Raw genomic sequence first — 16,677 nt, 5'->3', positions numbered from 1 at the left:
GCGGGGGTTTTCTCGAATACACACAGTGAATCCGAGTCGGATGGTCGCCCAGTTTTGGTCAGTGTACTCCAAATGGAAGTATTGGCGATACTGGAAGGCTGTCGATGGCTGGGGCATGATCCAAGCTGAAGGGGAGGATGAACAAATTCTTTCATTGAAATCTTCTCGAAATATTCTCGCCATGTCGGCTTTTGACAAGTCAATACAGATCTCTCTCACCATTCCGAGTGTTCGAGTGTTTATCTTTGCAATGGACCGTTCGGGTGAAAACGATCACCTTTTTTGCTTGCCGGTTGACAATCTTGGAAATTTGCCAATTGACCAGTGGATGTTAAACGGCTGAGAACCAAAGTAAAGTGTTCCTTGCGTCTCCTAAGAAGCCTACCATTAACATCCTTGACACGACCCTCGAAAGGCTTTTTCATTATGCAAAATATACACGTAACGTACTGCAACACTATGCTCATCTATACTCTCCGACAGCTATTCATTGTTATTCTATTGTCAAAAAAGTAATTCTTCTATCGCCGAGCGACGATACGCAAACGGGCTAGGCGGGGCAATTCAAGCCTGTGAATAGATACGGATGCAATACGGACACAAAGGCAAGCAACCATCAAGTGATGATATCAGTGCCTCTCTTGTTTTGCACATCCTGAAGTCAACTCTTAAAGTCACTGCTGATTGCGATCTGATTAGATATAGATAGATCAGTTAAAACTCAATAGGCCCTATGCTCGAAGAATATTCCGCCAATGAAGAGGCGGTAGGAGCTGCAGAAAGCCGCAAACCTCCAACCATTGTCATTACAGCTGTCTTTCCACCTTGGTAATCAGATCATATATCACGTTCGCAATGTCATCTTTAGGAACCTTTCCTGGGGAACATTTAACTGCTCATAGAAAAGCTTTTTCTCCTCTGTATCGAAAATCTCCATTGGAGCGAAACATTGTATTATTGAAAAGTTTACCACTCTGGTGCTGGTTCACCAGTGCTTTTCAGGTTTTGTGTGAAGCAAAAGTTTATTAAAATGGATTCAATGTCTTTCGGCCACATGGAAGTTACTCGGAAATGGCTAAAGCTATCATTACGAAATTTGGTGGGAATATGTGGTCCATGCATCGCTTCACAGAGATCGTGTGGCGCAATATGTGGAAGAGGGCGTTTCATTTTTTTCACTAAATATAGCCATCTCGGGTTTGATACCCGAGATAGATGACAGGAATCAATTAGTATTTTTCGAAAATGATGTTAGGTGAAATAGAAGGGGGCGACACATCCACGATTAGTTGGGCCTGTTAGTTGCGCTTGAGCAGTCCGCAGTCGAACGACGGCTAGAACGTGGGTAGAATGGTAAACATTGTTCATAAATACTCACACACCAACATATCTCAAATTTGCGGTTCAACGCCTTCTGCGTCCAAAGTTGAAGTAATGATGCCGCTTGGCTTGCCGGTACGTGGGTGGTGCTTTTAGTTAAACTGGCAACCAGGTGCACTGTGAGCGTTTTCAGCATAACTGACAGGTCGAACTGACCGTGGATTGCGGTCATAAATATTGGCAGCCTTACTGGAAGACGGAGGATTGCCCACACACTCAATATGGTGTTGGCGTCGACATTTATGAAGATTTCCGTGATGCCATTAAAGAAGTCGAGCGATTTGAAGACTGGTGATGAAGCTCGCCATTATATCAGCTGATCGCACTATTCACTTTTTCAACGTATACACATCATAGACAGGTCATCTTGATGCCGAGAAAGATGCCTTTTGGCAGCTTCGCGAACAAAGATTTGTGACTATTTCTTCATGGCGGATGATCTTAATGGTCATGGGGATGACAAGGCAAACGACAACGGGTGCCATGGGGGAAAAGGATTTAGGGCACCCAATGAGGGCGGTGAGCGCATAGTCGATTATACGGACCCTCATGGCTTTGTACTTGTTAATACATGGTTTATCAAAAGATTGTCTCATCTTCCTATATTTTATAATGGAAACAGTAAAATGCAAATCAACTATATCCTCATAAGACACCGTCACTTCAAAGCTGTTCCCTATGAGACCATCGCACTTCAGCATCGACTTGATTACTGTCCTGTGAATTAAGCCACCGATTAAACAGCGTGAGCCCTGGCCTGCTGTAAATTAAATGGCGAAGATTTCGTTAAAAAAAAACAACAAACGATACCACTTACTCGATTACCAACCATTATGGTTGTCAAAGAATGGTGAAACCCACTTGAAAACACAATCCACACAGCGTATGCAATGCTCGGGGTCGCCAAGCTAGATAAGTAGTTCGTCACCCGGGATACTTGGCTTTAGAACAACGATGCCCAAATGAAGGTCCGTACCATGGGAACCTTCTGTGTGTTCTCGGCCCGATTATTTGCGGTTGACTTCCGAGTGGAAGTTCCATGAGGGTTGTGGTTACGTCCAAATCACAGATAGAGACCTTCGGGCTTTAATGGTGGAATTAGGCTGTACAACTGCATTCACCAGTATGAATGCTGCCTGTAGTCAGTATAAGCTGATACTGTTGAGTTTGTCAAAACCTTGGTTTAAACCACCCGTACTTAACTGTCGCCGCCACTAAAGTTCAGGAAGCAATAGATCGAATGAAACCAAGCAAAGAAACTGACAACATCCCATCTAAGTTCTGAAAAGCGAAAAGCTGGGATCCAACACCGGGGTTCAATGATTTCCCCAATCAGTTTATTGAGGAGGGTAGAACATTATCTGACGGGCAAGAAATCACTACCGTTCCAATATGGAAAAAGAAAGCTACTCCAGCAGAATGTTCAAATTATCATCCGATCCAGTTGCTGTCCCATAGCATGAAGACTTTTGCCCCCATCTTTAACAACCGTATTCGCAACATTTTTCAAATAGCCGTCAATTAAACCGCGTTTATCTAGAACTGCAGAGCTACTGACACAATGCACGCTGTGCCGTTAATACATTATGTACAGTATGCAAAATTCGTATTGGAACACATAGGTTTTTAACAGTTTTTTGCTTAAATCTTCGAAATTCGCACGAATTTTGAAAAATTAAAATGTGTTTTGGATTTTAAAGCAAAATATTTATTCAATTGTATAAAAATAACTAAAAATTTTGGTAACAAAAAAAAAATAATAATAATTTCATACTTTAACAAAAACAAAATTCGTATTGGAACACTAAAATGGATTACAAAAATTCATTTTCTTAAACACATCTAATATTTAGTTGGGTAGCCTTTTTGCTTTATAACAGCCCTTAGTCGTTTTGGCATCGACTGCACCAATTTTTCAGTCAAGTTTCTCGGAATTTTTTCCATTCTTCCTGTAATGCAGTTTTAAGGTCACTGATGTTTCTTATGCTATGATATCTTAACCTCTGTTTAAAAATTGACCACAAATTTTCAATAGGGTTAATGTCTGGGCTCTGAGGAGGGGTTTTTAAATATTTTCTACAATTGTACAATAACCACAAGCGAGTATTTAAAGCGGTATGCTTGGGGTCATTGTCTTGCTGAAATATGTAGCGGTCCTCAATGCCCAAGTTTCTCGCACTTTTATGCAGATTTTTTTTTAAAATGTCGATATACTGCGCGGCATTCATATTTCCTTCGATAAAGTGGAGCTCTCCAACGCCGGATGCAGCGAAAGAACCCCAAACCATTAATGAGCAGTACCCATGTTTAAAGGTTGGTCTCAGATTTCTCGGATGGAGGCGAGTATTTCGTTCACGCCAAATTCGTATGCGACCATCCGACGACTTAACATTAAATTTACATTCGTCGGTAAAAATTACATTTTTCCAAAATCGGAAGTTTTTATTTAAATACCTTTTTGCGAATGTAATTCGCTTTTTCCGATTTACTGTATTTATAAAAGGTTTTCTTGCACTTACGTTGCTCCGAAATTGAAGCCGGCGAATGTAATTTCGAATCGTTTGAGCTGTTACACTTACTCCACAATATTTCTCTAGGAGGGCAGCTAGCTTTACAGCACTTACGGCATTATCCTTTCGAATTTGACGGAGAAGAAAGGACTGATGTCTGCGAGTCAGAAGCATTCGATTCGGATTATGCGATTTCTTATTGATCCTGCCGCTTGATTTGTATATTTTGATTATGTTGTAAACCGTCGTATGACTTCTTTGAACGATTGTTGCTATTTCCCGGAGCGATTTCCCATTTTCATGCAAATTAACGATTAATTTTCGAACATCGTTTGATAACTCTGTTGACTTCCGACCCATTTTGATAAATTTTGAATAGTATAACTAATTATGGAAAATAAATGTAATTTTTATACTTAAAACTATTCTCTAACTCGATACACAGCCGATCATTAACTAAAACATCACAATCTGTGCAAATTGTGCATTTCCTGGAAGCGTACAGTGTCGCACCATTAGTGTTCTAATACGAATTTTGCTTCGACAATAATGATCTATAGCCCATTATGAAAAACCGGTTTTGTTATTTTAAAAACTTTTATGTGTTAAAAGTGTCTTAACTCAAATGCAAATAATTAGAAATATAATTGTGCTAAAATCATTTAATTTTCTCGTAGAATAAACCATTTTTCTGTAAAATCATAGGTGTTCCAATACGAATTTTGCATACTGTACATTGCATTTCTGGAATCTAGAGAAAAGATTTGCCTATGCACCACACGAACTCCTCTGGTATGTTCTGCGGCAAACCTAATGCCAAGAGATCTGGTGCGCTGGGTGAAATTACTCTACCATGATGCGAAAAGTAAATTTCGAAGTGAGGCAGGCATATCAAAACGGCTTCGCTTCCTGTCGGTATTAATCAAGGAAGCGTTCTCCCACAATTCCTGTTTGTTTTTGTTATGGACATTGTCACACGGGAGATTCGACGTCCAGCGCCCTATGCATTGCTTTATGCAGATGATCTTTTCCTAGTGTCCCACGCAACTTATTCACAAATAGAACGATCGCCTCATGCAACACGGCCTCAGACTGAATATAAATATAGGTTTTTGATCACTGATCCTCATGAAACAGGCACTATCACTGTCAGTGGCAGTGACCTGCCTACAACTAAACGATTTAAATACTTCAGGCAACAGCGCAACTTGGGTGAAATGACGTTCCATAACTGGTATCCTATGTGTCATAGGTAAAATCGAGCATGGAAGTGGACCTGCTGTCTATTGGGAAGAAGAACTGGACGACCTAGACCTGGATCTCTTCAGGCTCAAGGTTAGAGCGGTAGGCTGCCATAGCGGAAGGTCACAGTTCAAATCCTACTGGTAGCAGAGGAATTCGTTATCGTAACTGGATGTCGAATATCAGTTGACTCAGCTGTGAATGAGTACATGAGTCAAATCAGAGTAATAACCTCGAACAAACGCAATGCTGACCACATTGCCAACGATTATTATTAACATAGTGAAAACTTGAAAGCTCTAGATGTACTGAGTACACATTCTTTATGTCCACAGAGGAAGTTTGCAGGTAATTTGAAGTTTGAGTTAATTTGGGATTCCTTTTGCAAACAAATCGAAAACCGGAAGCTGCGTGCTTCAGATATGAGAGATTTGTTGATTTCTTATGTAAGAATATTTGGGTGCACGAAGGTTCCACTTATACCTTGGTCGTACTGTATATACATTGAATATGCTCGATAATCAATTCGATGTGGTACTGACGTTAATAATAAATGAATTTCTACCAAACTCGCCAGAATGATGCTTTCTATTAGAAACTATTTTATTGCATGTACGTACCTAAAATAAAGTTAACATGAGTTCGCAATGTATTTTGAAAATATAGCAACATAGTATTATAACTTTATTTATCGTAACGTAGGATATTTTGAAGCCTAGATACGACCCACCATAATTTTTTTCAGATTTTTCGGTTGGGTAATTTCTGAAAACGCGTCCTTCCGATCCAAGCACTCCTCTTCTTTTAAACCAATATTAAAACTAATATCTGCTTCGAAAAGTACTAGTCAAGACCTTTCATTTGATACCCCCATGGTTATTTTTGATAAAAAACATTTGCCCGCCGACAACAAGACCCGATGCGTACCAGATTACGGCAGTCTGTTCAGGGCGCTGGCCTACATGGGTTATGCTGCCAGCCCCGGCATACCCTGCAGGAGTGGCACTGATGCCTACCAACCTACCTTCAGAGTTTCTGGCTGGAGATCTCGTCGCTTTCCAAGTTCCATTGAATTTTGGCGTGAATTAGTCGTTAACAAATACTGCGAGAGGAAGACGCTACCACTTCTGCTCGTATGTGATGCCAACACATATAATGATATCTGGTGAAGCAGTAACACCAACCGAAGAGGTCAATATCTTTTGGGTACACTCTTAGCAATAGATTGGAATTATATAAGCCAACATTGGTGACCAGCACCGAGCAAGAGGTCCTCAACTAGACCTGCGAAATACTTTTATGAATGGGCAAGTTTGGAATTGGCGCACGTCGGATAAACCCTCAATGTCGGATCACTGAGTAATAAGATTTGACATTGAGGACAATCCCGAAGTAGCGGAAATAGTAAAATATCTTAGGAGAACAAAGTGAGATTCCTATATAAGGCACCTGAACAATGTCACGTAGAGATGGTCTCTGATATCAAAAATGAACTGAAACTAGAAGCCGTGGTGGAAGTCCTAAGCAGAGCTTCAAAACATTCTGTAAACAAACCACAGAATCATGCAAGCTATACAAAGCTAAAGCCAAGGATATGGCAATATCCTCCGTCTATCTGGAAAAGGAAATTTACCGAGAATGGAGAGGATAGGTTATGTCTACTTCTCAAAACTCATTTAATGGGGTTGTTTCCTAGGGTAGAAAATAATAATATTCTCTCTGATATCCGGATAACAGACAGAAGGAATTTTCACATAAACTTCAGAATGTCTGGGGATATCAGCAAGGCGGAGTGATACCTAAATCGAAAGAATATCGACATTCTTTGTAGGCAGTATCCAAATATCCGATAAGAAATTAGAAACAGGGTGGAGGATCAAGACGCTCTGACAGTGACTTTCGGTTTAAACTACCAGCCGATTACTTGGTATATTGACGGGTCCTTCCCAAAGCAATCGTACTTCGAACCAATGTGCGTACACCGGAATATTTTAGGCGGATATATACACGAGAGATGGGCAGCATATTGCGACTCCAACAGACAGCCAAGTGGCCATTAAGGCACTTGAAACTCTAAATTGGTATGGGAGTGTGAGGTTAAACCTCACCAAGAAACGCCTTAGGATCGTACTGGGAAATCTCACATGTCTCTGGAAGCTATGTTAAATTACCTCCTGAGGAAGCTAAGGACACCTGCGGTAAGTGTTGTAGATTCTGTGGGGAAAGTGATGAAACCTCCACACATATTCTGAGATAATGTCGCGAATCTAGGCCAAGACCCCATAGGAGTAGGAAACATGTCAAAATTTTTGTCGTTTATGGGTTTCATCTGCATACTGCGATTAACAGATACACTATAACAAGAAAAGGGGAACAACAGTTCTTTTAGGACGCAATGCAGCTTCCATAATTATTATTATCAGGATGACTAGGGCCACATGAACTGGAGGTGGCGGAGTATAAGATAGAGACCTTGCTAGTGAGCAGCCAGAAAGTGAACAAACCGCTGAGCTTGAACCCCTGGTATGATCTAAGATCACCGACTGAACTTCGAACAGTAATTATTGGTGGACCTAAACCATCGAGATAGTTGCTGTTGGTAATAGTGTGTATGTTGATTTTATTGAATATTTACTTCATTAGGGCTGTCCGAAGAAGTGATGACAAAGCAAAAGAGCGACGGCGGAAAAAAAAATCGCTTTGACTGAAAGGGAATTTGATTACATGTTTCCAATTATTTTGGATCTTACCAACTTTGATTATTAGCGATATGCAAGGCGACACTGTATCCAAACATTGTATTTTTGGGACCATGATGAACTGTATAGATATCTTTATCTATGTTAAACCCGTTAGAAATATTCACATACTGAAACCAACCAAAAATCAAAAATAACCACTCTCGCGAAGGATTCATAATTGCTCACGAGCCACACACTAAAAATGCTTTAGTTCTTATAAATCGACTGCAATTTCAATGATTCCACCTAATTACTCAGAGCTTCTGAATTGAACTGAACAATTGAAATTAAATATAATGAACAATGCTTCTATCAACATACCCAGAATATGAGTAAATGGTATGTACTTCCTATTCATATTTATATGAGTAAAAACCCCGTATTCCGCATATAAGAAACATTTGTTTTTCCCTTAAAATAATATCTAGCTTCACACTATGAAGCAGAATGTAAGATATGCCTCCAATATGAAAGCTTATCAATATCAAGAATTTCAGAAGAAATACTAATTTAGGCTCAGATACGTAAGTAGCATCGTGCACATATGTGAGGTCATATTAATACAGTGAGCAAAATTGAAACCCGGACACCGTCGTGGGAAAAACAAAGTGTTTAGACAGTGCGTAAAAGGAGTTGTATGTTTTTTTTATAAAAACGTAATGTACAGTCTGTTGGATAAAATGCAAAGAAAATTCACGAAAAGGGATCAAATTAAACCCTTGCTGAGGGCGAATAACCGAAGAAACTCTCTCTTTCTTCAGCCGAGGATTGTCGAGAGGTTTTGATTAGCTTCGGACAATTCAACACTACCACATAGGTGTTTTCCATGTTTATGAAATGCTTGTCACCGCACAGAAATTTGGTACTTGTCAAACAATCAAGATATGCCCGAAACATATAGCGTGGTAGTGTCCAATTGCTCGAAGCTACTACAAACCTCTCCACAATCCTCGGACCGCCATTTTAGTGAGAAACTGCAGGATACGCTTCGAAAAAGTCCCATTTCGAACAAAAAATAGCATGTGATGGAACGTCCTCTCGACTGATGGAGAAAAATTCCAGCGGAATATGAATATGTTCAACGTTTGGTCGAATTCTGGCCAGTGATCGATATATGCTAAAAGCCTCCATAATCATTTTTTTTTGAGTTTTAATGTCTCTATTACGATTTTTTTAGCTCTGTCCAGATTTCAATTTTACCTAAGAAAATAGAGTTTCTTTTCTTAGCAAGGATTTTATTTGATCCATTTTCGTGAATTTTCTTAGTATGATATCCAACAGACTGCACTTTACGTTCTTGAAAAAAAAATCAACTTTTAACCCCCTTTCTGAATACTTACAGTGAGCAAAAGTGAAATGCCGACACCGTACGCGTTTTGTTTTTTACAGGAACGTTTCGTACAGTTTGTTGGATACAATGCAAAATGAATCAACGAAAAATGATAAAATAAAACCCTTGTTAACAGCGTAAAACAAAAGAAACTCTATTTTCGTATGCAAAATTGAAATCCGCACAGTGACAAAAATCATAATAATGAATTTACAAACCCAAAAAATGACTTGTTAATACCCCGTATGGAGGCTTTTAGCCTCATATAGATCCTTCACTGGGTAGTGACATGGATTTAACCAAATGTTGGCTATATTCGGCTAATTTTCTCCATTAAGCGCTTTTTGTTCGAAATGGGACTTCCGCGAAGCCCACCGTTGACATAATCTTGCAGGTTCTCAATCATATTGCACTTCATGGATTGCTTCGTATATTTGAACACTACCCCATGCGTATTTTTTACGCTTTACAGAGGGTGGCCAAATTATTAGAGCCACACACATTTCCATCTAATTTTAAGAACATGATATTTATACCCAATAAGTACGCATTATTCAGTTGCTATTATTATTGTTTCTGCAGGATATGTGTTTCTACTGTACTTTGTCATATTTTTTCAATGTTCTGGTGACAATCCATTTTTGAATATAGTTTATAGTGACCACGGCTATTTTGTGATATAATAGTTGTTTGGGCGTGCACCTGTTCTACATTGATTTTAAGATTATTTATGTTGTTTTTAATTAAGTTTTGTGGTTTTACGCCGTGGTAAGTACCTATTTATTCTGTTAGTTAATAATTTTTTAGAATTATTTTATGTATGACACAGTTAGGTATATATTTTTTATTTTATGAGTTTTTATTATGAAGACAAATTAAGATTTCTCCCACGGAAAATGTCTGAGATGTGAACGTTGATTTTTGAGATAAAAAAGTTCATAACCTATACTGACAACTCAATTGAGTTGATATCAAATGTTTTGCGGCCGAGGTGTAGACAGAATTAAACAGAAAGTTGATGCAAAATTAGAAATGGAATGGCAAGTGTGGTTATAAAAGTTTAACCGCGCCTAGAAATGAGTGAAAAATGAAGAATATTTGCATTGAAAATAGAAAGTCTTCTTAAGTGGCCATAATGGTGCAGATTCAGGATACCAGCATTGCAATATCAGTCAGGTCAGCTCAATGTCGAGTAAAGCAATTGGGTTTTTTCATGTCGATATTCATTAAAGAAATCACTTCTTATCCCCGCGATGACGATGAAGTGGCTCAATAGATGCTAATAACACTAAGCTAAGCTTCCTTTTAATAAAAATAGTCACCCATTTAGCTTCCATGTAGTATCCGTTTTGGAAAGTCCAAATTCAATAATCTTTTCCGAGCTTGCCATTCAGACGAATCATCGGCATATGCATCAAATGATAGCTCAGGTATTGTGAGAAGAAGACGTGGTTGAAAATTGAAAGGAGATTCCATCATAAAAAGAGTCAACAATACATTCAGTATTATAGCCTGATCAATGATTGTCAACAAAAGTGCAGGGCGGCTATGAATTGCCTTAAAGGCAATGAGGTAGAACCAATATATAAAGGTCTTGGAAACCAGAATGATAGTCGAAATTCACGATTGATTATCAAATGGCAACTTTATATTTGTGTATGACTCTGCTCCATGCTGAAAGGCCAAAAAGACATATCTTTTAGAAACATGCTAAACAAGAGCACTTAACTTACATGGTAATTCACCGGAACTTAACCCCACTAAAAGCCTTTGGAGATCAAAGGAAAACACAAAAATTAACTGGTTAAGCATAAAAGCGATGAAATAAAAAGAAACTGCATCAAATATGTTGAAAGTATGCCATGAAGAGTAAAACTTATGAATCCAGTAAAAGCGGCGTGAATAATTATTAACTTTTTTTATTTTTAACGTTATGGGACTATTTCAAGTATATTTGAAATGTCTACTCAATACTGCTTGGCAACATAAATAATTTGTAAAAATTGGTATGATCTTTCTTACCTTTTCTTGCATATAAACTAAAATTATCTATTTTTCCAGAGACGGCTCTAATAATTTTGTCATCCACTGTATGTTTCGAGTCACTGCTTTGGAATACTTTGAATGTTTGACAAACACCCTATTTCTCTGCCCTGGTATGCAAATTTTCCACGAATACCATCACCCTCTCCGTCCGCCCCGTAACAGTCACCCTACCATAGCAGGCTGTCCCTAACTTATCGCTCGGGCTATATGGGCGTTGTAAATAATCAGAGATATGTATCAGTAGATCACAATGTAAGGCATTTTTTGCACATTGTTTATATTACTTATTAAATTTATCGAGTTACAACAATGAAATCATCTTTAATCGCGTTTTTCTCAAAACCACATTTTTAACCACAAAACTAGTTTTTGTTGAAAATCAAATTTTATTAAAATCGGTTCACTGTCTCTCTTTCTGTCTGTCACGCACATTTTTCTCCAAAACGACTAAACCGATCCAAACGAAATTTGGTGAACATACGGAAATTATGAACTCCCATGCATACAGTGAGTGACATAAATTTAAGTTGAGTTTAAAGGGGCGGTCCCCATACATGTAGAGGGGGGATGTGAAAATGTATCGAATGAAAGGTCTTAATTAGTACTTTCCGAACCTGATATTAGTTTTGACGTGGATTGTAAAGTGCACTAGTAAGGAGTCAACATGTACACATTTAAAGTGAGGCAGGACTCATTTTCGAAAACGACCCAACCCAAAAATCCGAAAAAAAACAGGGTGATGTACTTAGATGAAATCTAGGCCTCAAACTATGTTCCATTCCGATATCTGCTCAAATAAATTTATCAATAGTATATTACCAACTTTTAAAAATTGACTGAAAAACTCTCCTTAAGTTCATCCTAGGAGTACTAAATTTTGCACCGACAAAGAGGATATTATCGAGCATACGCATGCCAAGTATGATACTGTCCTCATGAAAATCCAAGAATTAGTGTCAAACTTATAGAAATTCAAACTTATCAATTTCGTGCATATCAACAGCATCTCAACCCATACAAATAAGATGCTGACGGCATAATTAACGAGAATAATTGATATTCGAGAGAAATATTAAAATTCCACTCATGAAGAAACTAGTTCTCTCCAGACCAGTATTTGTCGTGGGTTAAGTTCTTCACATTTGCTAATAATATTAAATTCCGAGTGAGAAGCGTATAAGGTTGACTATTATCAATACAGTGCTTTCCATTAAATGATTTATTAAAATCGATTTCTAAAAAATAGAGGCCAATAGAATTTTTAATTAAGTGACACGGAACTGTCAGGCACTCATCGCTCCTCACATTTTCTTCTTTTTCTGCAGCCTTTGTATCGTTTACAAGCGGGGTCGACTCGTCGTGATCGGTTTCTCCATTTTATTTTATCAAATGGCTGATCTGGATGTAATCACGAGACTTTCAAATCCCCATCTAGCGTATCGAGCCACGTTGTTTCGGCCAGCCTTTTGATCGCTTACCATTGACTTCGATGTTCAGACCAATATGGGCAAGCGAATTCTCGTTAGCTCGAATTACATGACCATACCATCGAAAACGCCTCTCACGCAATTTAGTCCACGATTGGTGCAACCCCATATCGATCGCGGTAAATTTTAGATTTGAGACGTTCGCTGATACGTCGATCACAAAGAACACCAGTTGTGGAACGTCACTTCATCCACGTTGCGGCAATGTGCGAAGCAATTTCATTACGCAGTTCTCCATTGGCCGATAGTATTGACACGAGATGTTTAAATCGCTCAGTTCTGGGCAGGTCACTGCCGCTGACAGAACTGAGCGATTTAAATATCTCCAGTCAATGCTATTAACCAATGGTTGACCTAAACCAGGCCGAAGTAGATATATTTTTTTTTTGTTGAGGATGCTGGGAGTCCTGAGTCCGCATCCACTTAGTGACGGACCAAACCATAAGAAAACCGTCAGTCAACTTTTTTGCTTTTTTGAAAACTTGGGTTTAACTCAAAAAAGAGGAGTCCGTGAACTGCAAAAGAGGAAGTAAGTTGCTTCCCAAGTGGCTCGGTCCGTCACTAAGTAGCTGCGGACTCAGGACTCCCAACATCCTCAACAAAAAAAAACATATTAACATCAAAGTCGATGGTAAACGACCAAAAGGCAGGCCTAAACAACGGTGGCTTGATACGCTGGATAGGGATTTGAAAGCCTCGAGATTGCACCCAGATCAGGCATTCGATAGAGCCACATGGCGAAACCGATCACGACGAGCCGACCCCGCTTGTGAACAGGACAAAGGTTGAAGAAAAAGGAGAATTATTATTTTTTTCCATAAACCACTTTCAGCTATTGGCATCGCCGAGATTTCTGTAGTATCCTGTTGATTCATATTATGTACCATCAAAATTTCATTGAATTCATGCAGCCGTTTCTGAGAAAAGACGATTTTTCAGGATGGCCAATTTTCTGAAATCGATATTTTACGTCTTCGAGTTACTTCTATATGTAATTTACTACTCACCCTCGGTGTAGCCTTCACATTATCTTCACTTTACAGTTGTTTTATGTGGCGTTATAACGAAAAATATTCTTTAACGTTTTCGGAAAAAAAATTTTTTCTCGTTTTTTTTGTCTTCCGCTTTCTACAGTCTTTTTAAGGTTTAGTGTGAAACAAAACCTTATTAGAATCGAGTCGATGTCTGTCTGTCAGTCTGTCTGTTACAGCTGATTAATTCGGAAACGGCTGGACCGATTGTCACGAAAATTGGTAAGAGTATGTGATCTGTTGTTTCCTTTACATGCAGCATGTAGCGCCATTTTGTGTCAAGTTTAAGGGGGGGGGGCTCCCCATACATGTTAATGGAGGGTGCAAATTTTTTTTTTCATTAAATGTAGCCATGTGGGGTATCAAATTAAAGGTCTCAATTGGGAATTTTCGAAACTGGTTCCATATTTGATATTAGGTGAAACATAGGGGAGTGAGGGTTCACAATGTGACCCCCAAAAAGTGTAACAGGTCTCGTTCTCAGAACCTATCCAACCGAAAAATCTGAAAAAAAATCACAGTGGTGCATCTCTACGAAATCTAGGCTTCAAAATATCCGGTTCCGATATCTGCACAAAGAAAGTTAATAATAGTATATTTTCACATTTTAGAAATTTACCCGGCAACCCCCCTTATGTTCATCCCAGAATTATAAAATTTGGCATGGGTGTAACGAAGAACATAATGGACAAGTTGGTAAAGTTTGAAAATCAAACTTAACAAAGTTGTAGGGTGTGAAACTTTGCCATTTTTTGTGAATTTCCTGCACTCTGCAGCCTGTATGACGTCATCATCACATATCAATTCATCAATACCACATCGAAATGAGTTCTTACCAATGGGGTCGCAAGGGGGTCAAGCAGTGCACTGCAGGATAGACTGATGCGGAACATAGCTCCCTGAGGCCAACCTATTTCTCTCTAAGGATGAGCTGTCTCTCCTCTGGGACGGTGTGTGCCTTTTCAGGGGCCAAGCCTCTCGTCTACCAAGACCGTTAGTGAGTGGTGATAGCCACACCCTGTACGAGGTGACCCTACTATTTACAAAACGCTACGGATCTAGACTAGGGTGTCGAAAAACACCTCCCCCAATCCAGGGTGTCATACGAACCGTGCCCATTGGATAGTTTGCAGTCGGGGGTAACTGACTGTATTCGAACGGAGCCTCACTGATACCTGGTCGCCTCAGTGAGTAAGTTAGACCTTACCGTGCTACGGGGGGCTATGGTACGGCGGACCTCTTAACCCCCATACTCGTGGGAATAAAATGAGTACAAAACAAGAAACGAAAACGAAAACCAAACAAGCGGGGCCCCGTACCGTACCAAAACTGGTTAATCAGGCGGAGGCACGTCTCCGAATTACTGAGAGCCAGGTGACTGCACCCAAGAAGGGAGAAGTTGGGACGTCAAGCAGTGGATCCAAGGTGAGCAGTGGTATACTGCGTGGACTACAGCCAACGAACACCACTGCTCAAAGAGCAGGGACCAGCAAAAGCACGTCTGAGATAAATATAACAAACGTCAGGAAGGAGACAGGTCTCAGTGGCGCCGGGGTTAAATGGTACCTGCGCTATCTGAAGGAAGGCCTGAAGCCAGAAGAGGCCCTTAAGAAGGCTCAGGACCATCTCGACCGGAGCCGAGAAAGCAGGGAGCAGCAGGGATCAGCCCGCATGAAGGGAATGCTCCCAAAAAATCCAGACCTGGACCCAAGGGACAAGAAAACCCGGGCAGGTCAGGAGTGAAGGCAGGGCCCAGAAAGCCCGCCATTAGCTATGCTAGTGCGGTCAAGGGCATTCGACTGGCATACTGTCAAAAAGGATTCCCGAGCAAATACTCACTCGGGAGGAACAGGAAATCATTGAGGAACTTGTCGTCAAACAGATGATCAAGTGTTGGACGTCGAAACTGATATTCATCGGGATACGCTTTCGACCAGGCCTTATACTGGTGGACTGCGCGACGGAAGGCACCGCAGAATGGGTTAGAACCATAGTTCCTAAATTGCCAGGCTGGGAAGGGATTATTATTATTATTTTGTTAAGGGAAAGTCGCACCGCGTCCTTGAAGAACTATTGTGCCCCTTTTACTGGTTATAGTGTACCTGTTGATCATAGTATCTCAAGCAGGCCAGTAACCGTTAGGAACTTTAGTATGTTCCCCACTTCCAGAAGTTTCAGCTTTGCATCTGGTATTAAGTGTTCTCCCAGATGTATCGACCTGCTTTGCACAAGTGCTGGACACTGTCCCAGGACGTGCATAGAGGTTTCGTCCTCCTCCTCACAGAACCTGCAGGCAGTGTCCGTAGATATCCCTAGCTTCCCTAGGTGGTAGTTCAGCCGACAATGACCAGTGAGAATTCCCACTATGATTCGGAGGTTCTTTTTGGTGAGGTTTAAGCAATCCTTTGTGCGCATGGGTTCGTATCCCCCAATAAGCACCCTGGACTGCTCCATCCCTGGTAGGCCCGCCCAATATAGTTCCCTCAACCGTTTTTCTTCGTTTCTTAGATTCATAGCCATGAAACCGTTTCCGATTCCACAGAAGGGTTCTGGCCCGTATAAAGGCATCCCTGCTCCCTTCTTGGCTAGTTCATCCGCTGCCTCATTGCCTTCCAGCCCAGCATGGCCTGGAACCCAAAGTATCCAGACCTTGTTGGACGAGCCGAGTGTATTCAGTCTCTCAAGGCATTCCCATACCAGTTTAGAGTTCACCTGGTTGGACCTAAGTGCCTTGATCGCTGCTTGGCTATCGGTGAGAATAGCTATGTTCTGCCCCCTGTAGTTCCTTTGCAGATTAAAGGAGGCACATTTGTCTATGGCGTAAATTTCCGCCTGGAATATGCTAGTGTACCTGCCCATTGGCTCAAAGTACATTTTCCTTGGACCAATGACACTGGCACCCGCTCCCTC

The 16,677-nt window shown here is 40.3% G+C and overlaps 1 protein-coding gene across 2 annotated transcripts in view; it reads right to left on the bottom strand.

Annotated features, from left to right (window-relative positions):
• The window catches only part of LOC119656117 (integrin alpha-PS2-like), an 82,100-nt gene extending 73,949 nt beyond the window's left edge, over positions 1-8,151 (bottom strand). For both annotated transcript variants that reach the window (XM_038062441.1, XM_038062442.1), the window contains exon 1: positions 7,883-8,151. In XM_038062441.1, the coding sequence (XP_037918369.1) occupies positions 7,883-8,049 (167 nt within the window). In that variant the 5' untranslated portion in view covers positions 8,050-8,151. The remainder of the gene's footprint in view (positions 1-7,882) is intronic.
• Between the last annotated feature and the right edge of the window lie 8,526 nt (positions 8,152-16,677).

This window comes from Hermetia illucens, chromosome 4 (genome assembly GCF_905115235.1).
Source record: "Hermetia illucens chromosome 4, iHerIll2.2.curated.20191125, whole genome shotgun sequence".
In the NCBI taxonomy this organism is placed as follows: Eukaryota; Metazoa; Arthropoda; class Insecta; order Diptera; family Stratiomyidae; genus Hermetia; species Hermetia illucens.
The sequence above is the reverse complement of the archived record's forward strand: the minus strand, read 5'-3'. Positions and strand labels throughout refer to the sequence as shown.